Here is a 23,651-nt window from a genome sequence, read left to right as displayed (position 1 = left end):
AGAAGACAGAGCTGCTCATCACTGCCTCGGGCCCCCGACTGACAAAACTGGACCCTCTCTTCAAGTGCTTTACTATCATGGGCAGCAAGATTCCGATGGTTAGACATGTCAAGACGCTTGGTGTGTATTTGGACACTGAGCTGTCCATGAAACAGGTCTCTTACATCCACTCTTCTTGTGGCTATGTCCCTAAATTATTGCATCAAATAAGGCCTTATTTATCCATTGGAAATATATCTCTCTTAGCCACTGCCTTGGTTAATACTAGACTCCACAATTGCAATAGTCTCTCAATTGGAATATCTCAAGCCAATTTACACTTGCTTCAAACCGCACAAAATGGTGCGGTGAGAGCCATTCATGGCCTATTAAAACATCATGTGACTCCATCTAGACAGGATCTACATGGCTATCGGGGTAGCACAGGATCACTCAAATTGTAGTAATTAATGTACAAATGTTGGGCATCTATTGCTCCACAATACTTGACCAAGCGACTGGTTGTTGATTAACCCAACCCAGGTGTAAATGGCGTTGCAGTGATAACCATGAGCTTTTGCAACCACGCTTTCAGTTTATGAAATTTGATGGCACAAGCAAGCACCAAAGTATTGGAATGTTCATCTCTGAGGACATCTTTGTCCCTTATTGAGTTTAAAAGTTCCATCAAAAATCACCTGTACAACCCGAGACTTGTCTGAAGAGATCTGATCTTACTGTCTTCTTGTCCTCTATTATTTGAGTGTTTGGCCTCTTGATCACATTTGTAATGTGTGCCCCCTGAGGCCTAGGGGCATGTGTTGCGTAATAACAAATAAATTAATAGCTACTCACCATAGTGACTAACGTACTCCTAGTCCATAGTCCCCTTTCCTCCATACTGCATGGGCGTCCCTCGCTAGGGACGGGAGATAGAACCTTTTTCACCAGAAAAAAAACTTTCTTCCCCTTTAAATTTAGAGGCGCGCGGGGGCGCAGCCCTGAGAGCATATGTTCCCTTGACTCCGCCCACCGGCGCCACTTCAGTCCCCATTGACGCATTGAAAATATTAACATTGCCTAATGACACCAGTATTAATAGGGGGTAGGATGGTGGGACGTATGGAGGAAAGGGGACTAGGAGTATATTAGTCACTATGATGACTAAACTATTAATTACTCCTATGTCCCATCCCGTTTCCTCCATGCTGCATGGGCGATTACAACTGAATGTAGCCGCAGGGTGGAGAGGTGACCCTCCCCAAGAAAACAAGTTCCTTAGAACCGCCTGTCCCAAAGCTGCGTGTGACTTGGAGCCGGCGTCCAAACAGTAGTACTTACAGAAAGCCGAAGGGATGGCCCAGGTGGCCGTCCTGCTGATGACCTGCCACGGAACCGGTCTCTGGATTGCGACAGCTGTGGCCTTGGCTCTGTGTTCTCAGGACTACCTTTCTCTGTGAAAAGCAGTGGAGGGTTCTGACGCTTCCAGTGCCTGGATCTCGCTGACCCTACGTGCAAATGTAAGAACCCACCAACAGGGCTGTTTGAATGGTGACCAGTCTGATTTCCGCGGACGCCATTGGTTCGAATGGTTTGTACGCTAGTACGCCGAACACTACATTGAGGTCCAACTACGCGGGTGTGGCTTCTTGATGGGCGGATAGAGCCTGGTGAGGCCCGCCAGATATCGTTTAACCACCATGTTGGACAAGGAGAAGACTTCCTCCTCAGAGTTCCTGTATACTCCTATGGCTGCCAAGTCAGTGCAGCATGTGTCTATTTGCACCCCTGAGTGTGCGAGGTGAGCCGAGAAGGCAAGCACATCGTCCAACATGCAAGTAAGGGGGTCGACCTCCTTGGAGTCAGCCCAATGACAGAACCTACTCCATTTACTTTTGTACTGGCTCCTAGTAGCCTTGATCCTAGCGCCCTGAATGATGTCAAGGTTAACATGTGACTGGCTCAGATGCTTCATCGTGACTTGGTCAGCTGCAAGGGCTAACTTCAGTGGAGCGAGGTGGATGACCCTGCCCCCCTTAGGCGAGAGAAGCTGTGCTGGGCCCCGCAGCAGGTGAATGGGCAGCCTGTCCAAGAGGCTGAGGAGATTGGGGTCTTGTCGGCCACCACAGAGCTATCAGAATTATGCAGAGGTGACACATTTCTCTTATCTTGCAGATCACCCTGTGAACCAGAGGTGTGGGAGGAAATGCATATGCGGTCATGCTGTTGCACTGAATCTGGAAGGCATCGCCCAGAGAGTCGGGCCCTGCCCCTGCCAGGACGCAAACTGTGGGCACCTCCTGTTGGACCAGTTGGCAAAGCGACCCACCTGACTATGTCCCCGTCTGCTGAAGATCCCGAGCAGGACTTGATCGTTCAATTGCCATTCGTAATCGTCAACTCCCAGTCTGCTGAGCCTGTCCACCTCCAGGTTAGACTGCCCCGGGAGATGGATGGCACTCGGGTAGATGTTGTTCTCCAGGGCCCATTCCCAACTGCTGACCGTTAGACTGAACAGCGGAGGGGACCTGGTGTCACCCTGCTTGTTGATGTAATACATGCTGGTGGAGTTGTCCGTTTGAATGAAGACCACCTTGCCACAAATAAGCGGAAGGTAAGCCTTGAGAGCGTGCCAGACAGCCTTCAGCCCCAGCCAGCTGATATGAGCCTCCTGCTCCTGAAGGGACCAGACTCCATGGACAGTGGGGTTGTCCAAAGTAGTGATCCAGCCTTCCAGGGAGGAATCCGTAGTGATGGTGAATTGAGGTGCTGCCTGCTGGAAGGGCTTGCCCATCCGCAGGTTGCAGTGCCTGGACCACCAAGTGAGGGCCGGGCGGAGAGAGAGAGGAATGCTGACCAGCTCCTCTTAAGAGCCCGGCTCCTGATTCCACGAGGCTGCAAAGTGCAGCTGTAATATCCTCATCTTGAGCCTCGTGTGGGGTACGGTACGGCCAATAGGACCGCTGCCATGATAACCAATAGATGCTGGTACCACCAGGCCGAGGTCACCTCTCGGCTGAGGAAGTGCCCTGCGGCCTTTTTGATGGTCATGATCTTGTCCTCTGAGGGGAAAACCCTCTCGGAGCTTGTTTCCCATATGAGGCCCAGACAGGTCAGGCTCTGTGCAGGCTGCAGCTGAGACTCCTTGAGGTTTATAGAAAATCCCAGCTCGTGGAGTGTGATCATAAGGGCGGAGGAAGTGTGGTGAACCGCCTCCGGAGATCTCGCCCTGATGAGCCAGTCGTCCAGGTACGGGTAGAAATGGTGGCCTTGGGCCCTGAGGAGGGCCGCCACTGCATTCATAAGTCTGGTAAGTACCCTGGGGGCTGAGTTGAGGCCGAAAGGTAGAACCTTGTACTGGAAATGGAAGCCCATGATCCTGCACCGAAGCAAGGAGTGATCAGGCTGCCAAATAGGGACATGTAAATATGCGTCCTTCAGATCAAGGGAGCACATCCAGTGTCCCCTGCACAGTGTCTCAGCAATGAGTGCTGGCGTAACCATCTTGAAAGCCTGGTTCTTATTTTATATGGCGAAAATCCTGGAGTAGAAGCCCAAGCCTTGCTGGGAGGCTGGGACTTCTTCCACTGCCTGGCTCTCTACGAGCAATCGAATTTCCACCAACAGAGGAGTTGTCCCAATCTGTGGGAGTGGACGGGAGGGTAGGAGGGAGGAGAGGGAGGAATCGGTAGACGGTACCCCCCTGGACACCATGGACAGGATCTAGGGGTCCGCGAACCTCTGACGCCAAGACTGTGCGTGAAGGGCGAGCCTGCCCCCCAACCAGAAACACGTGGACCCGAAGGGGCATGTCATGGCTTCTTTCCCTCTGAGGCTGGTGCGGATGAGGGGGACTGAAAAAAGCCCTTGGCCCCCCCCCCCCTTCTGTTGTTTGCACCAGTGCTGACTCAGAGAAGGGTCAGGCTGTCTCGACCTTCGTTCTCGGAAGCCCCGGAACCCGGTGAAAGCCTGCCCCTTCTCGGAGCGTTGATGCGACTGGGTGTATGCCTTGGGCATGGCCTTCGTGAGGATAAAGACTTTGCAATTTGGGAACTGTTTTTCTTTTGATCTAGCTCATCGGTGGTGGAATGAAAGAGGTTGCCACCCTCGAATGGAAGGTCCAATACGCGTTCCTGGACGTCCGGGTTGAACTTGGTAGCCCGTAGCCAGGCAGTCCTTCTCATGTCCCTGGCAATGCAGATGGCCTGGCCTGAGGTGTCAATGTGAGCCACGTGGACTCCATGATGTCCTGCACCACCAATTTAGCTTCTGCCAGCCCTTCCTTGAAACGTGCATGGCTCTGCACCGGAAGTTCTGGAAGGAAGTTAGCTATTTCCTGCCAAAGCCTCTGGTTAACGGCTGCCAGCATGGCATCCGAATTAGATTGACAAAGGTGCAGTGAGGCGTTGGAATAAACCTTTCCATAAGCCTCCAAGATCTTCTCCTCCTTGCCTAGAAGCGCAGAGGACGAGGTGGCCGAGTTCGACTGAGGCTTGGAGTAGAGTGACGCCGTACCAATCACTGAAGAGTGTGTTTGAGGGTGTGCCGACAGCAAGAGTGGATCCCCCTCCAATTGCCTATACTTGGCGTCAAGGCGCCGATTGACGGGCTGGGCCGAATGGGGTTTAAGCCATCCCTTTTTGGCCAAGGCGACAGCGTCCTTCTGCATCGGGATTGCTGTTCTAGCCGCTGGGCGTAGAGTGAGGACCTCAGCCAGGATCCCCGCCTCCAGTTGTTCGACCTCAGGTTGAAGAAGCCCAAAATACTCTGCCAAACCTGCAAGCCGTTCATAGAAGGCCTTGGCTGAAGACGGTGGGTCAAGGTTCTCCTCCCCGTCCGTGTCCACCAGGGTGTCCGGTTGGTCCGGAGTGGGTGGAGGAGTGCTAGGCGCCAAGGGCTGCAGTGTAGGAACCAGAGCCAGTGGCTGCTGTAGAGGCTGGTGTGGAACCGCCTGAACTGTGGGAGGCAGGAGAGCCGGAATCGAAGGAGCCTTCAAGGGCAGCAGGGGTTGCACGGGGGCCTGCGGCGCTGGAGCCATAGGAGGAATGACTATTGGCGCAGGCGGAGGGGCAGGAGGGAGCATGTCCCTGATCACATCCCGAAGGATGGCCCCCATCTGAGGAGATCTCATGAGTGTGAGGAACTTAAAAAAAATCCGGTCCTCACAGGCCAGTGGGGTGGCAGGTGGTATTGACTGAGTAGCAGACGGCTGCAGCTTACTCTGTCTTGACGGTTGCAGGGTTAATCTGCCCTGCGATGCTGATGGATGAGCTGTAGGCCACGTACCTGGTTGAGACCAGTCCCATCTTGAAACCCGTTCCCCCACCTGCTACACACCAAAGGGCGGTATCGGATGAGCAGCCATTTTGTCTGGCGCGGCAATCATCTTGTCGCGCTGCATGCCAAGTACCAAAGTCATGGTGCTTACCTGGCTGGGCCCGCCTCCTCCACGACTCTTGGCGGTGGAGCATGTGACCTACCCTGCACCTCAGGACGGGGCCTGGTAGGTGCGTTTCCCTCCGACGCATCGCCGGTAGTGCTGCGTACAGGCGCGCCCTCCAACATCTGTCCGGTACTTGGGCATAGCCCCTCGGGTGTACACTCGGTAAAAGAACCTTGCGGTCCCTCATCACTGTCCCTGGAAGGATCTAATGACCCCTCGGCCTGGCGGCCGGTAGCTGAAGTAGCCTTGGTACCTGTGCTGGTGCGAGAACCTGAAAGGTTCTTCCGGCTATGGCATTTCCTTGGGAAGGAGTCGCCCTTGCGGGGTGCAATGGAAAAAAGCAGCCCTACCTTGGGCCTTGACTTGTGTCTGACGAAGTCCTTCAAGTCCTCTGGAGGAGACTTCTCAAAGAGCTCCCTCCACTGAGTTAACCTGTTCTTTAGAGCATGCAGTGTAAGTGCTTCACACGTGGTACAACCATCCCAGCCGTGGCCAGACACAAGGCAGAAGAGGAAAAGAGCGTGGGGGTCGGACGTAGGGAAGGGCCCTTTGCAGGCTGGACACCTGCTGAAGCCCGCTGACATTGACATGCGCCGGGGAGGAGCGTGGCGCCAGAGGACAGAGTACCTGATTGAATAAAAAACAGAAGACAAAGGAAAGTATCCGGGGAAGAGCGCGTGGTATTACAAGGCCGAAGCCAAACCCAGGAGCGCTGGTGAAATCGGTCCGTTCCCGTCGATGCGGAAAAGGGAACTGAGGAGTGGCGCCAGTGGGCGTAGTCAGAAGCGCATGCTCCCAGGGCCGCTCCCCGCACACGCAGCTAAATTTAAAGGGGAAGAAGGTTTTTTTCTGGTGAAAAAGGTTCCATCTCCCATGCCTAGCAAGGGACGCCCATGCAGTATGGAAGAAAGGGGACGGGACGTAGGAGTAATACTAATGTGTTTCTTTGCAGATGCCAGTTCACATTTGGGACCGAGGCCGGTTTCTTTTTTTAATTAAAAACACTTTTTTTTCTTTATAGTTGTTTGGGTCGCGAACAGAAATTCGAGACCTTTCAACTTAAAATACATACCAAATTTACAAAGGTGATACATAAATAAGATGATTAAATCTTTACATTAAAAACACTTATTATTTTGCACAGAAACAGAAATAAAAATAACCCCACACATAGGAAAAAACATAATATTGCAACACGATTGGATGACACTGCCAAATTCAAGCAAACAATAGACAAAGGGAAGTACTGTGAAAAGATGAATCGTCCAGAAGCAACGCAAAGAGTTCACAATTAAAAAGGTCAGCTTCCCCCCTCCGCAGCCTCCCGCATTCCATTTTCCCCAAATCGTCTCCCATTTCCCAGGGCAGCTTGTTGCATTGTATATTCTGTTCTCCAGGGCCATACAACAGTCCATGTCAGTGACCCATTTAGCCAACCTTGGGGGAGACCAAGGCCAGTTTCAAACATCATTCGAGGACTTGTAAGTCAACTGCCAGGTTAAAGGGCGGTAGAGTCTCTCTTTGCATAACTTCATCCAGAATGTCGGTTAACTTAAACTGCACCATGTGTCTACAAGGGGATGTTAACCTTAAAGGCTCCACCACCATAGCCATCAGGCATTGAAAAGCCTGGAAAGGAAAATGCCTGAAGCTTTCCCGGGATAGGAGCTGGGAGCATGTGGAATTCTGCTGGAGTTCCCAGATCACTTGTGTCTTGCAAGCCAGCTGAAAGATCCACTAGGTCACTTTCCAATTCATAAAATTCCTCAACGAAATCCTAACTAGGAAATGGGGACTCCAACCCTGAAGGGGGTGGGGCCACATTATTTGTCATAAATGTCTTCCATTGGAGCCATGAGCGTGCCCCTAGGAAGTGGTACATACCGCCTGAGAAGCCTCAGTGCTTTAAACGTTGTGGAGAGAGGAGTGGGGGCTGGAAGATCGATGTATGAAGACTGAGCGGTGCGACTCCGAGACGGATCCATGTCCATTTTAGCTGTGGCCAGGCCCAAAAGCCTGTACAGCGATTACGCCTTTTCTTCAAGGAGAAAGAACATTGGAACTCCCTACCTCTCAATATCTGCTCCATCCCCACCTTTTCCTCCTTCCGTGCTTCCTTGAAATCTCTTCTCCATTCCCCACCCTGAAACCGCTCTTTCTCTCTCCCACATGTCTCTCCCCTACTTACCTCTCCCTACCTACTTCCTCTCTTCCTCTCCTATTACACTCACCTGTTGTTTTCTTTACAGGCTAATTGCTCTAGTCACTGTTTTGTTGGTTTGACTCATGTTTTATAATTGTTTCTACTGTTATAAACTACCATGTATCTTGTTGTTATAATGTGAAGCGCTTTGGAGAATGGTATTTTGAAGACCCACAGGGGGAACGGGGATCTCAAAGTGCTGCTGCTTCTTTTTTCTCTTGTGGACCGGTGGCTGTTCTTCGGTTCAACGCTCTGCACCCGGCACCCTGGAAAAGGATCGCCTGTCACCCTTTTTTTTGTGGAGAAAGGTGAATAGTTTGGTCGCCTGCTCACGAAGTGCCTTGGGGTGCATCGACTGGCAGTGTCCAAGGTAGTACAGGCAGACTTTGTAAGGATCAGAGACGGATCAGAGACAGACATTCGACAGCTGCAGTGGACGCAGGGTTTAAAACCCAAGGTCTTGGGCAGATTTGGCATGACAGGAAACAAGGAGTAATAAACTTCAAATGGAGCAGTGTTCCTGAAGCAAGCAGAATTAACAGAAAAAAAGGAATTCAGGTTACAGGGTGCACAGAGGCATCAGAGAGCCGAAACAGACCCATGCTGTCCCCTCTGCTAGTGAAAAAAAGAGCCACAGCACTGGGATATAGATATCATAGAGGAATCCGTGAAAAGAAGAAATCCATTACACATTTCTTATATGCAATGTTCTCGTAGCGGTTACTCATCTGGCTCTGCTTTTGTCCTTGCTTTCAACTGATTACTCTCTTCCATAGACTATTGCGGTAAACAGTTAGGTTTCACCCCTTCTTGGGTTTCTGAATAGACTTCTCCAGGGGGTCCATGACTCTTGTGCTTTCCCATGCCTACTTCAGAGCCTTTGTGGTTTTTTGGTTTACTGGCCAGGATTCTCCCGATATCCTGACATTTCCTTTGTAGCAGCAGTAATTCCTAGATTCTCGTGTTGGTGTTTAGTTGGTTATTTCAGATATCAGAGTTTGGGGTGGCAGTTTACATACCACTCTTGTTGCACCATAGGGATTGCATAGGCATTAAGTCTACTCCCTAACACTACCAGCTTCTGGCCATGGTCGATGGAATACTGGTCTAGGGTCCCCCCTGGGTAACAGGGGTGGACTGGGAATGTACCCTACAGTGTATTCCTGCTTTTACTCTAAGCCTACTTTCTTAAAAGTGTGCTTTTAACGTACATTTTCTTATTTTCTGGCCAAACCTTGTGTAAGGGAACTTTAAGACTTCATCATACCCTTCCGAGGCACTCAACTGGTGACTGAACTCTTTGGAACCTTGGATTTACTTACCTGGTAATGGAAAACTGTTCATGTTAGATGTCTGCTTTATAAATATAAGGCAGGTTGTATTATCTATTTAACCACTTTTCTCTTACTTTACTGCTCACATGATTACTTTCACTGCCTTCTACTGTTTCAACCGTACATTGTTACTTTTTCTAAGTTGCACACCAAAACCTCAATCACACAAGATCAAGAGATTAACAGATGCCTTGGTACAGTAACTGTTATCCATCAGCAGATACTTTAAGAAGAGAGCAGAACATGCATGAATCTGAGAAACAATTGTATACGTTTGTATTTCTAGTGTAAACAAGGTACCTATTTCAATGCCATCTATGGTAACATGAATCGTGTAATGACCAACAGCGCCAGGCGTCCAGTTTGCGCAATATGTTCCATCGTTGTTGACTCGAATTAGCATGTTTTCACTTGGTCTATGAAAAAGAAAGCAAACTTAAATTAACAATCTCAGTTTCTTTACAATGAGGATACAGTAGCTGTGTGCAGCAAGTACAGTACGAGTCGAATAGGTGACATTATGCCTTACTTTTCAGACATCTAGATACAAAATATTCTATCCTAATAGTGAGCAGTGTAAATGGACAACCATATATCATAATTACATTGAAAAGGCACCCTAGAAACACTACATTATATGGGAACCATAGCTGGATATGTGTTCAAGATAAAAGATGTTAGCAGTAATATTTGACAGTTGAGTACATTTGGGATTTATTTTTAGAAAGTTGCCCATATGACAGTTCACACCTGTGAGAGCAGGTGCTCTGTAATAGTAAAAATACCCTGGACCTTTAAAATGACTGTCACGTCATGTAGCTAACAGATGTCATAGCAAAATTAATAGGTTTGAGATACCTTTTGGGTGTTGGTGATGCAAAGCGCAATTCTTCAAAGGAATAGTTTTCATAGGCCTGAAAAGAAACAAGAGGACATTGACTAAAACAGAAATAAGGATCAATGTAAGTATTATGTCATCCTCTGATTTGTAATCCTGCCAGACAGTGAAAGGAACTGAAATATTAATCAAGGTAGGACACTGGTTCCGTATACTCAAGAATTGGGCACATTAAGTGCTAGGAAAGATGGAACAAGTTACTTACCTGTAACTGTTGTTCTCCAGCATGGGTCTGGCATGGATTCACATGCTCATGAATGTTCCCCATCAGGCTGGGAATCCTCAGTAAAGAATAAATCAGTTTCACTTCTGAACTGTCTTTCTCCTAACAACCAATCACTGGTCTCTGGGTCATACTGCCCCCAGCCAATGACTGCCCTGTACCTAAGCCCCATCTCTGGCAGCCATCTTCAGATTTGGTAGCACGTAAAGTGGCAGTAGGACCAAGAGAAGAGCCGCATAGGGGTAGGCGGGGAGGGTTTGCATGTGAATCCATGCCAGACCCATGCTGGAGAACAATAGTTACAGGTAAGTAACTTGTTCCTTCTCCAGCATGGGGTCTAGCATGGATTCACATGCTCATGAATAAAGAATACATAGCAGTACACACATGTACAACCACGGGAGGTGGCAAGGCTCAACATTAAGCATCTCAACAACTCAACATTAAGCATCTTTTACCTCCTCACCAGGCTCACCTTCAAGCGAACAGGTTGCGCAGCACTGCTTGGCTGACTTTGGACTCCTCCCTGGAATCCTGGTTGACACAGAATTTCTTGAAGGTGTGCGTCGACCTCCAAGTAGCAACCCTGCAGCTGTCCAGCAGGGGCACACCAGACAGGAATGCCATAGTTGCAGCGATTGCTTTGGTCGAATGGGCTCTCGGATGGCCAGGCAACGGTTGGTTTACCAACAGGTGACAATGGGTGATGCAGCCGGAGAGCCACCTGGAAATGGAAGCTTTGGAGAGGGCCTTCCCTTGGTTCACAGGGCCAAAGTTCACAAATAGCTGTGATGTCTTCCGAAAACTCTTTGTGTGGTCCACGTAGAACTTCAGCGCTCTAGCCACATCCAGTGAGTGCAAAGTCCTCTCAGCCAGCGACAAAGGCGACGGGAAGAAAACAGGTAACACCAAGGGCTTGTTGAGATGGAAGTCGGACGGCACCTTGGGCATGAAGGAGGGGTGCGTCCGCAGCACCACCCTAGTTTTGTGAAATGTTAAGTATGGAGGTTTACAGGAGAGGGCCTGGATCTCTCCCACTCGTGGTGCGGAGGTGATGGCCACAAGAAACGCTGTCTTCCACGATAGGAATTTCAGCGGTGCCGAATGCATAGGCTCGAACAGAGGACCCGTGAGCCTAGTCAGCACCACATGGAGCTCCTACACCGGGCCGGAGCCTTCACCAGCGTGAATGAGCGGAAAAGTCCTTTCCTGTACTCCTTGACCAGGCGGTGCGACCACAGCGACGACGGCCCCGGAGTTCTGGTGTAGCGGGAGATGGAAGCGTGCGCCAGCCCTGCTTTGGCCAGCGACAGCAAGTACAGCAGCACCCGAGGGGCTGTAATCCGTAGAGGGTATATCTTCTGTGTACGGCACCAGACGGTGAACTTCTTCCATTTATGTCCGTAACACGTCAGTGGAGACGAAGCCCTGGCCTTGGCGAGTACCTCCTTGCAGTCCGCCAGGATCTTGCGTCCTCCAAACTCTAGTGCTACAGGAGTCAGGCCTGTAAGTTCAGCGACCCTGGGTCGTGGTGCAGAATCGCGCCTTCTTCCCTGCCGAGCAGATCTGCGTCTGCCGGAAGCCTGACTGGAGGGGACGCTGACCAGTCCAGAAGGTCCGGGTACCATATTTGTCTCGGCCACGCCGGTGCGACGAGGATCATCCTGCACCGGGACTGTGAGTTGATTGATGAGTCACAGATGCAACGGCGGGAACGCATAGAGAAACAGGCCATTCAAGGGGAAAGAGAAAGCATCCCGATGCTTCCTGGCTGGGGAAACCTGCTGGCAAACCTCTGGCACTTGGTGTTCATCACCGTCGCAAATAGATGTGGGGATTGCCCCATCGTCGGAACAGAAGATCCACTTGATCCTGCCGAAGCTCCCACTCGTGGCATCAGCGCAGCTCCCTGTTGAGGGAGTCCGCGATGATGATCTTCTTCACTCCCACCAGATGAAACGGGACAAGAAATATCTCCTGGGCCATGGCCCATTGCCAAAGATCCTGCGCCTCTCTGGAGTGTGCTGGGGATCTGGTGCCCCCATGCTTCTGGATGTAGACAATCGTGGTGGTGTTGTCTGTGAAGACCCGTACCACCTTGCCCTTGAGGGACGGAAGGAAGGACTTGAGGGCCCAAAATACTGCCTGTAGATCCAGAATGTTCATATGCAACGACTTCTCCTCCGGTAGCCACAGGCCTCTTGCGTGGAGACCTCCGGTGTGCGCACCCCATCCTTCCAGGGAGGCGTCCGTCGTGACCATCTCCTGATGAGTTGGGGTCTGGATGTCCGTGCCCGCCAACAGATGTGCGTGGACGCCCCACCATCGAATCGCTCGACGGAACATCTCATCGAGTGAGATCTTGTACTCTAAGCTTCCCGATAACTGGATCCTACTGGCATTTAGGTACTCTTGAAGTGGCCGCCTGCACAGTCAAACGAGGTATATGCATGACATCATGCCGAGAAGGGATTTGATGGGCCTCACCTTTGCGATCTTCAGGGTAAACAGCCGTTGCACCATGCCCAGGATGGCCGCTATCCTTTCCTCTGACGGAGACGCTAGGCACGACACTGTGTTGAGTCGAGACCGCAGAAACAGAGCATCTTCCGATGGCACCAAACAAGACTTTGCATAGTTCGCCGAGAACCCCAGCTCCGTCGGCAGCTGGACGTTTCCCGTCGTGTGAGCGACGGCGATCTTCCTCAATTTCACTCGGATGAGCCAGTCATCCAGTTAGGGGTAAACATGGATCCCTCGTAGGCGCAGTTGCGCCGCCACTGGCGCCAGACACTTGAAGACCCTTGGCGCAGACTTTAGTCCGAAGGGAAGGGCCTTGAACTGATAGTGCTGCCCTTGAACCACGAAGCGCAGGAACTTGCGGTGTCCCTTGTGGATGGGGATGTGAAAGTAAGCATCCTCCAAGACCAACGATGACAGGTAATCCCCTTCTTCCAGCTGTCCTAGCACGTGCAGAAGGGTGACCATCCGGAACTTCTGGGATCTCGTCTACTTGTTCAGGCGGCGGAGGTCCAGGATGGGTCTCCAACCGCCCGTTGTCTTCTTGTCGAGGAAGTACCGAGAGTAGAATCCGGAGCCCCGGATCCTCTTTGGGACGGGTTCTATCGAGCGCTTCCTCAGCATGGCCCGCACCTCCAGCAGAAGCTCGGGAACGTGGTTTTCCTGTCTGGCCACGGGTGGTATACGCGGACACTTCCGTTGGAATTCCAGAGTGTGTCCGTGGGCCAGAGTATCTAGCACCCAACGGTCGGTGAAGATGGTCTTCCACATGCTGATGAAGTTTGCCAGCCGGCCTCCCACAGGGGTGCGCGAGTGGGGACCCAACGTCCCGGCAGTTTCAGTCCTGCTTTGCCGTGGAGGAGCCGCCTTGGGGACCTTGGCGACGACGGCGACCACCTCCGGACTTGCTGCAGCCCCTGTAGGCCTCCTGGGTCGAAGAGCGGGACAGTTGACGGTAGGATGACGAGAATCCACTGAAGCCTTTGGAGAAACCCTGGGACTTTCCTCCTGAGGTCAGAAAGGACGGCCGTCGCTGCTGAAGCGTGACCAAAGTGCGCGCCGTCTCCGTATCCGCCTTGATGGCCTGAAGAGACTCGTTCACAGTCTTAGCAAACAAGTTATCCCCGTCGAAGGGCATGTCCAACACTCTCGACTGTGGCCTTCAACCAACCCCGCCGACGAAGGCAAGCGATGTTCCGATGGTCCGATACTACCTCGCCTTCCTGCTGAATCTTGAGCGCTTCCGCTCTCTTGTCGTCGGGGAGAAAGTCCAGGAGGGGAGCGATCTTGAACCAGAGCTCTCTATCATAATGAGCCACAATGGCGAGGGCGTTGGCCCCCTTGATGGTTGTCGCTGCCGACGAGATGACCCGTCGTCCCATGGAGTCCAGCTTCTTTCCCTAGCTGTACGGGGTGGCAGAGGACGTCGATGCAGACAAACCCGCAGATTTCTTCCGAGCCGCCGCCGAGACCACCGAATCCGGGAAAGGTTGTGATCTCAAGCACGTGGGTGCAAAGTCCGGCACCCCTGTACTTTTTCTCATACCTGTCCCTCTTCGCCGGGCCCGAGGACGGGTTCTTCATGAGGGACAGTCCCTCATCCCAAATATCATCCAACAGTGGGATAGACAGCACGGTCTTCCTCTTGGCTTCCCTGTGCTGGTACAGGAAGCCCTCCTTCTCCTCAGGAGACATTTGGAACAACTCTGAGGCCCTCGAGATCATGGCATGAAATGAGTCCATCTCGTCGGGCGGCGAGGCTTTGGGCGGCGGGGACAGGAGATCCACTCCGCCGTCTGTGCCCGTGCCAGTCGTCGCCGTATCAGGTTTCGTCTCGTCCCTCGGTGGAGGGGAGGAAGACGATGGATGATAAGGATGTGGAGGGTGAACTCTCTTCTTGTGCAGGGGTTCACCCGACGGCTCCGGTGCTGCAGGGGCATCCTTGTCTGACTCTCTGAGCACAAGGTGTGCAAAGCCTGAAGGATGTCCACCGAAATGTCCGCCGGAGGTGGACGTGGCTGGTGAGGTAGCTGCAATGGAGGGACGGGGGCAGTGGCGTAGCGTCCTCCGGCTCCTGGCAGCCCGGCTCCTCCTCGTCGGCATCTTCGCTACTCTCCACATCTGCGTCGTCGGGGTCCCTCCTGTAGGACCTGGCTTCGACTGACTTTTCATCCATAACACTTTTAAGAACAGCAAGCTCCTCCTCAGAGGAGATGTCCGTGCCTTGCGGGACTACTGTGCCCCCCCCTGTTCTCGGTCAGCGGAGACGGTCTAGGGGAGATGACCGGCATCGTCTTCACTGGTGTCTTCTCTACGGGCAGAAAAGATGATTCCCTCCTGGCCGGCAGGTAAACTCTCGCTCTGGAGGCTATTTCCTGTGAACCTGTATCAACGGCCTTCGCCAGGGATGCCACGACTCCTTCAATGGAGGTTTTCGCCGGGTGAACCTGGGCCTTCACGACCTTGGTCGCGCCAGAGGCCCTCAGCGTGGGGGGGAGGGTCAGCACCGACTGGGGCTTCTCCAGAAGCTTACCCGGGTGCTCCGACTTCCTCTTTGCCGGGCCGGACCGTTGGCTTGTGGTCATAGGTGCCGGAGATGCTGCGCCCGCATTGCCGCCGAGGAGCCCGCCCTAACGGCCCTCCCGGTGCCCGCGGACTTGCGGTGCTTTGTCTTCTGTTGGGGCCCCGTCGCCGGGGCACCCTCAAAGGTCTGAGAAGACCGCTCAGATTTCTTCTTTCGGCTGGGTGAATGGGGCTCACCCGACTGTAACCAGTACAGCCACTCGCGACGGTCCTTCATGGTGCGGGGCACCATATCCTTGCAGAACGCACAGGCCTCCTCCACGTGCGTCTGGTCGGTATGCAGGCAGTAGAGGCACAGAGTGCGCCCATCGTCCAGGAAAATGCTCCGTAGGCCACATCCCGGGCAAATCCTGAACAGAGGCGTTGAGTCTCCTCTATCTTCAGCCATGTCCACGCGGCGTAGGCCTACAAGAATCTTCTGGAATCCTCCAAGAAGGGAACTAGATGAAAAACGGCCCTGAGGGGCGTAGAAAGTTCCGGAAAATGAATCCCCGTTAGTCGGATGATGGATTGATAGAGCTTGAGGCTCGATTGACCGAAAAAATTTGATCAAACTAAGAAAAATTACAAACGCTGTAAAAGCTCGAGAGCTATAGCACGAGGACTCTCAAAATTTGAACGTGTGGTAAAAATCTGAAGATGGTTGCCAGAAGAGGGGCTTGGGTAGAGGGCAGTCATTGGTTGGGGGCAGTATGACCCAGAGACCAGTGATGGGTTGTTAGGCGAAAGACAGTTCAGAAGTGAAACTGATTTTTTCTTTACCGAGGATTCCCAGCCTGACGACGGGGAATATTCATGAGCATGTGAATCCATGCCAGACACCATGCTGGAGAAAGAAAGTAAAGAACATGTTACTTACCTGTTACTTACCTGCAACTCCTGTTCTCCAGCATTGGTCTGGCATGGATTCACATGCTCATGAATATTCCCAGTCATCGGGATGGGAATGCTTAGTAAAAAAGAAAAGCAGTTTGCTTTGGCCTGAGAACTGCTCCTCTAAACCAATCAATGTCCATTGGGTCAAACTGCCCCATCCAATGACAGCAGTCTCCTTAAGCTCCAACCCCCGGTAGAGCCTGTAAAGTGGCAGTATGAACTAAGAGGAGCCACAGAGGGGAAGGAGGGAGGGTACGCATATGTATCCATGCCAGACCCATGCTTGAGAACAGGAGTTACAGGTAAGTAGCCTGTTCCTTCTTCAGCATGCTGGCATGCATTAACATGCTCATGAATACGATTACACAGCAGTACATATACACAACCACGAGAGTTGGCAAGGCTCAACAGAAGCAATACACTTACCCCTGGAACAGACTCACCTCACAGGTTGAGCAGCACCGCTTGGCCGTCCCCGGACTCCTCCCTAGAATCCCTGCCAATGCACTAGAATCTCGTGAACGTCTGGGTGGACCTGCACGAAGCAGACGGCAGATGTTGAGCAGGGGAACACCAGAGAGAAACGCTGTCTTCGATGCAATGGCTCTGGAGGAATGGGCCCTTGGCCAGCCTGGAAAAGGTCTGTTGGCCAGACGATGACAGTGCATGATAGAGCCGGAGAGCCACCTGGATATGGAAGTCTTAGACAGGGCCTTCCCGTGATTCACATGTCCAAAATACGCAAAGAGTTGAGATGTCTTCTGAAATTCCCCCGTGCATGTCACATAAAACTTCAAGGCACGAGCAATGTCCAGCGATTATAGCATCCTTTCCGCCAGCATGGAAGGGTTCGGGAAGAAGACTGGTAGAACCAAGGGCTCGTTAAGGTGGAATTCAGAAGGAACCTTCAGCATAAAGGTGGGGTGGGTCTGCAGCACCACCCTCGTAGTGTGGAAGGAAAAGTACAGCGCTGCTTGCAAGAGAGGGCCTGAATCTCTCCGAGCCCCCTGGCTGAAGGGATCACCACGAGGAAAGCTGCCTTCTACAAGAGAAACCTCAGTAGGGCCTGATGCATTGGTTCAAATGTGGGCCCCATGAGCTTAGTCAAAACCATGTTGAGCTTCCAAGCTGGATGTGATGCTCAACAATGCTTTCCTCAGAAAACCTGGCCTGCGATACTTCTCATGTGGCCAGGGAAAGGCAGACGCTTTCTGATCCTGACCCTGGGGCTGGTGTTCTACAGGAATTGCCTGATTTGCATATGGTCTTTCCCCTTCTGTTATGGCTTGGCAGGTGAAGAACGATGGTCTGGAGGGTTGCGCAGAGCAATGCCAGAGGTTAAGATTCAGTCTAAACCTTCCAGCTGTTAGGCAGAATCCAGTGCAGTTCCCTCTGGGACCACTACACAAGATTAGGACTACAGGTGAGAGCAATAAATCCCCTTTGGGATCAGTCTGTACCACAAAGATTTAGTTGGTAGCTGTGGCCAAGCAGTCAGACTTATCTCAAGAGGGAGATGAGCAGTATTCAGGGTTTACACATTAGGCATACCAGGCTATGGAACAAGGAAACACTGACCAAAGCTTTGTACTTAAAAAGTAAATATATATTTATTTATACACCTCTAACCAAACACATGTATCACAATTATCAAGTAAGTTAAATTAAGTCACGAAAAAGATATACACAACTCCCTATTCAATTGTAGACAGGTTTGCGGTTAAGTGAAAACTGAGCAAAACGGCACAGTGAAAACCCCCTACAAATGGCACTCTAGCAATGTAACGAAAGGGAGGGAAAGCACAAGTTACACAGAAATATCTTCGTACACCCCCTAGCAACACTTCCCTGAAGTTTTGTGGACAAGTAATGCACAATGATACTTTAGCAAAGAGATAAGTAAATGAAAACTGAGCAAAATGGCACTCCACAAGTTAAAACAGTAGGAATGAAGAGGGGTTAAGAAGATTTAGGTGCATCAACACATTTCACATTGAAAAACAATCTAGTGAGAGCAGATCTAACAAATCAGCCAGAGTCAATAGGCCTGAACCAGAGTCAGTGGTACAGGACCAAGAGTTTAGGAGCAAAAATGTTCTTGGAGCTGCAGTCAAGTCTTTGGTAAGCGAATGTTGAAAAGGTAGATGCGAGGCAGAAGACAATGTTAGGAGAAAGGGCAGCCAACCCAACGGGTAGCTAAAGGATTTAAAACACCTTTATGGCTACCACGGGAAAAAGGGAGGCCTGGCGGAACAATGTACCTTAAACGTGAAGTGGCTCCTGCGGTGGCGGCTGTTCCTGGTAGTTCCTGCAGTTCGAGGGGTCCAGCAGAGGAAGAGAGGCTCTCGTCGTGGAGGAAGGTTCGAGTCACTGCACTACACAGGGATGAAACCAGCCGCGGTGCTGCCAAACGAACTTTAAAAGGTACGCTCCTTTTAATCGCGGTCCGGGGCTATAGCTGCCTGGCTATCCGGTCTCCAAGTGCTGAGCACTGTCGATTCGACCAAGGCAGGTCCGAGGATGCGATGGGTGAACTCGTTGTGCCCACCAGCCCAAGGGAAGAAGACTCTTTCGCTGAAGATCTCCTCTCGTTGTGTGGAAGAAAAGTGGTGAGATGATCCGGCAGGGCTTCACCGGTGGTGTAGATGCTGAAGATGTGTCTGGCTTTTCTCCCCTTCGGTTCAGTAGTTCCAGTGGCGACGTCTTGCTCTTCCAGTCCTCAGGACCCTGCTTTTATGCAGAAAGAGACCCATTCATGCAGCCTAGCTGCCACTCAAACAGTGGAGTGGTCTTCTTGGCGGGAGACCCTCCAGCCTATCAGGTTAGAGTGCGACCTGAGTTGCTGCGGCAACTCTGTCCAGGGGTTCTACTCCCCCTCCCAAACAACAGACCCACCCCAGACTCAGAGGCGCGGAAAGGAGGGTTTCTTGGCAGAAGCCCGCCAAAATAGCGAACAAAGGATCCCCGACCTGGGTTAGGAGTTTAGAGTAAGACACGAGAAAGAATTTGTATTAAAGTTCTGGCAAATAAAACGAACCGGAGTAAAGTTAATAAAATAACCCGGCGGTTTCTTAGAGGCTGTCAGTAAAAGTGGTAGCCTCGAACAATGGGAAAATCCCATAGGAAAATATTCGCTGTTGAATATTTACGGTAGTAACCAGTGCCATCAGCCAGAAACTTTAGAGAGGGGGACTTTAAGGTACCCCCTCGAAAATGAACCCAAGGGAAAAACTATTAACCCTTTCCAGTACCTCCATAGTAAGATGGCTTGTACCGGTTAAGTTCATAGGATTTGACTAGTAAAGTCAATGGGGACTTTATATGCCTTGGGAGACAGTAGTCAGTCCCAGGGTATGGAGTCTATGTTTGGGGGTCGCTACAACACCCCTGTGTCACTGCACTGAGGGTGCTGTATAACACATGTGAATAAAGATGGTTCCTATGGGTGAGAGAAAAGATCCCATAGGCATTAAACACAAAAATAGCCTAGAACACACATAGCAAAAATGCCTAAGAGTGGGAAAAAGAGTCACTATTAGCAGGTAAAAAGAAACAAACCCTTCAAATCCAGCAAAGCTGCTGGGGGACTCTATAGCTATGGGAAATTAGCCATAGAATGAGAATTCTCCCTAACACCAGCCATCACCACTTTGTTTTTGCTTTGTCACCCTGAGTGGGACGGGTATGCCCAGACGTGGGTCCCGTGCCTGCTGGGCCTAGAGACCCAAGCTACTCCTCACTGATGAGGCCCAACAAGGCCGAAACATGTTTGGGAATGCTTGTGGTCTCGTGCATAAGGGATGTGACCTAGCAGTCGGGCTGGACTGCCCCTTTTGGGGTGGGACCAAGCCTGATTTGCATATGGTCTTTCCCCTTCTGTAATGGCTTGGCAGGCGAAGAACGATGGTCTGGAGGGTTGCCCTGAGCAATGCCAGTGGTTACGATTCAGTCTAAACCTTCCAGCCATCGCCTCTGTTTTTGTTCGGCGGGAGGATCACATGAGGGGTGGGGAAGCAGGTCAGGAGGAATGGGAAACTCCCTTGTTTAACTTTCCCTGATACCCAAACCTTCTAATTGATTAGCGCAAAAAAAGTGTGAAAAACTAACTTTGCCATTAGGGACTTCAAGTCCCATAATTCCTCAACTGCTGGGATGAAGAGGGCTAAAGAGAAACAATGCTGCAGGAGTGGCCAGATCGTTAATAGAAAGAACCCACACCTGAGGGAGACTGGGAGGCTTAAAAGAGCAGGAAGAGCAGTGTGATTTGTGTAAGGAGCCGACATAGAAGCTGGAGGAGGGAGAAGACGCCCGAACCACAGTCAAGCAGAAAACACTAGCCAGTCTGTGCCTCCAGAAGCCTTAAGTGCAGAGGTTGTGCAGCGAGAAGCATGCAAGAGCGGCGTTTGCCCTCTGAAGACCTATTTTGCAGCAGGAAGCGAAAGCGAGGGAAGCTTTCCTCTCCAAGAGGCTGTCTCCAGTGTCTAGCGAGCCCCAGAGAGCATCCGGAGCAAAGGAAGCTCCAGTAACAAGTGGCGTGGCAGACCAGGCGTAGCAGTTTGCAGGGAGCCACAGAAGCAGAACACTGGCGAGCAGCGAAGGGGATCGGACGCCCACGCCTTACCCGGTGAGTTCACCAGCAGTTAGTGACCCCGAAACGCTCTGAAACCGCTTGCGAAGGCAGGCGTTTACCAAGTAACAAGCACTTGCGTATGAGTGGAAGTGATACAAAGAGTAACTTTGAATACCAAAATATCAGAAAGCAATATTGGTTAAAACCAAATGACTGTAAATGTAAGCGTGTGCGTTTGTTGAGAACCCAGCAACCCAATGGGGCAATATTATTAAAAGCTAATACATACAACTATTGCCCAAGAGAATCCAAAAACAAGGCAATTCAAATCCAACAGATATTGCCAAAGTCAGAAGGGGACTCATGAAAGGTTCAAAGGTTGTGAAGCTTGATGGCCATATCTTGAGAAGCATATAACAAAAGTTGGTATAAACCCACATTGCCAAAGCCAAGGAAGAAGACCATATCCATGTCGGTAAGCAGTGGGCTGACCAGCTTGCACAGGACCTTTGCTCTGACACCGCCGCTGTTTCGAGGAGACCCTTGAAACATGGTAGATCGCAAGCTCTGTGTTCACGGCACTCTCACCCCTAATTTCGTACACTTGGCATTCCCAGGTCTGGAATAAAGAGAGCCCCCGACCGGAGTGCCCGGGGTTACCGCGTCGCCAAGCCGTGCTGACGAACTTCGCAGGTGCCTTGCTGCTGTGCCCTGAAGCCTGGTACAGTGAAACTGGCCTGATCCATCCACCAGGAGCGGAGAAATCGCCACTGTCCTGTTTGGGAATCAACAATGTATCTTTGCCGCTGAAATCCGCAGAGCCGTACAACTGCCGTATTTGAACCTGCAACCGAAGTGTACTTGACTGCTGAAGTTTGGTCCGGAGTGCGCCAGGGGTTTGAGTACTTGCAACCCTTACCGGTGGCATATCCACCCGCGTATTCACCCGTTTTTACACATGAGTGTCCCCTGAGGGCCACTCTCCTTCCCACAAATAGCCTGAGCTATCAAACCATTTCCCAACTCCTGGAACCTGTTATGGCCTTTTGGGGAAACCCTCCACGAATAGTGGGAAATTATTCGGAATCACCTCACCCACCTTCCTGATCGGCCACAGACCTACAAGAGACCTAGTTTTCGCCTTCTGCACTATCGCATGCACCAGCACCTGAAAGTACATTTGAGTATTAGGCTTGTTAGGTAGAATTCTCAGAAATGTGCTAATTCCTCTCTATTTTAGAGACCCCCAGCACTTTTGCTGGACTCTAGGACTTTTACATTTTTAACCTGGAGAGAGCGAGACATTTTTCCCACTCTCTCATGTAGTTTTCTGTGATTTAACACTGTTTCTTTGGGTTTCGGAGTCTGACAAACTCCATAGGCATCAACTTTGCATTGTGACACAACACCTTCAGTGACCACAAAAGTGATGGGTGGAAGGTTTTAAATGAATCTGTACCACTGGCAATTGCTCTGGGCAACCTTCCGCACCACCGTTTTTTAGTCTGTCTGCGCCATTGCAAAAGGGGTCCTGCCATATGCAAATCAGTCAGGTACTGCCACCAATGGTAGCAGCCCATACCGAACTGCTAGGCCAGGTCCCCTCTGCACGGAAACACAAGCAACCCCAGACATGTTTCGGCCTTGTAATGCCTCCTCAGTGAGGTGCAACTTGGTTCCCTATGGCGCAGCGAGCAAGGGACCCACGTCTGGGCATACCCGCTCTCACATAGTGAGACAAACTTTGACCACAAAAGTGATGGGTGGAAGGTTTTGAATGAATCTGTACCACTGGCAATTGCCTTCACCTTCAGTGCGGTAACACAGGGAAGTCTCTTAGATTTCCCAAAGGTTTAAATACCTTCTCTTGGATAAACAACTGTTTCCAAGCAAGAGCAGTAAAGTGAAATTGACTACTTACAATGTGTAACTTTCTAGACCCAGCACACACTATTTTACCATAGGGTGATGGAGGGGTTACTTAGTATCGCCTTTGTCTAGTTTCTCATGTAAAATATTATGTTACCCTTTCTACCATTACTAGCTGGTGGCAGTGGTTTACATTTTACTACCATTGTGTGTTTTTACCGCGGGCTGTGTTCACAGCTACAGTAAAGCACCCAGGGGTGCCCATTTTGTCAAAATGGCCCTGGTCTTCTTTTTTCGCCATTACTTGCTGGAAAGGTCCTTCCTGAGATTTACTCTGCGCGCCAAACCAGGTTTGGTCCCTTTGTGCGTTTTGTCTTTGGCGGGCTTCACGAGTGAAGCCTGCCTCTGGCTCCAGTATGTCTGGCAGGGGCAGGAAGTGAGGGAGGTCCCCGGAACTCCCTGTGCTTAATCCCCATTGGTTACAGAAATGCACCCAAATGTGATTGGCTGGCTGTCCGGTAAGTACAGCCAACCTGCTGTGTGATTGACAGCTAGACTGGAATGAATGGGAGAAACCAGCATAAAAGGCGAGGCTTTTTGTCTTGGAAGGCAGAGTCGACCACTGGACGAAGGAATCCGAAGATGAAATTGGAAGAGACACCTACTGCAACTCCTGGACCCTTGGTTTGCCTGCTCCTGTGCTGAAGCTCCAAATTCGCCTCGACTAGAGAAGCCCTGCAAGGACGTCTTCTCCCCTTGAGTTGGTGGGACCAATCATCTCCAAACTGAACTCGTTTGGACATCCTCTTGGAGCTGGCTGTACTTCCACTGCTGCTGCTCTTGGAACCAAAGTTCCAGCGAGAGGAACACCAAACAGAGTACATCACTTTTAAGAGGGACCCGAGCTGCTGGAAGATCCCCCGGACTCCCAGTAAGCAGGACTGACCAAGCCTGAGCAACCTCAACAGAGTGCTGGACCCCAGACGCGACGAAAGTCCAGAGTGGTAACACGAGACAGCAGTGGTGCTATTTGCTGAGATGAAAGGAGCTGAAACCGCGACGAGCCACTGAATAGAAGTTTGTCCTTTTCTGTCGCCGACTGTCCTGTTGTGTTGCAGGAGTGCCCAGAAGGCCTGCCTCTTGTCCCCAACGA

General features: G+C 51.1%; 1 protein-coding gene across 12 annotated transcripts in view; it reads right to left on the bottom strand.

Moving 5' to 3' along the window:
* The window catches only part of MYCBP2 (MYC binding protein 2), a 3,160,061-nt gene that overhangs the window by 1,234,968 nt on the left and 1,901,442 nt on the right, over positions 1 to 23,651 (bottom strand). For all 12 annotated transcript variants that reach the window (XM_069639721.1, XM_069639717.1, XM_069639718.1 and 9 more), the window contains 2 exons: positions 9,818 to 9,873; positions 9,260 to 9,375 (listed from right to left, as the gene is read on the bottom strand). In XM_069639721.1, coding sequence (XP_069495822.1) covers positions 9,260 to 9,375; positions 9,818 to 9,873 — 172 coding nt within the window. The remainder of the gene's footprint in view (positions 1 to 9,259; positions 9,376 to 9,817; positions 9,874 to 23,651) is intronic.

The sequence above is a fragment of the Ambystoma mexicanum genome, chromosome 7q (assembly GCF_040938575.1).
Source record: "Ambystoma mexicanum isolate Mex_15411 chromosome 7q, UKY_AmexF1_1, whole genome shotgun sequence".
Taxonomy (NCBI): Eukaryota; Metazoa; Chordata; class Amphibia; order Caudata; family Ambystomatidae; genus Ambystoma; species Ambystoma mexicanum.
The sequence above is the reverse complement of the archived record's forward strand: the minus strand, read 5'-3'. Positions and strand labels throughout refer to the sequence as shown.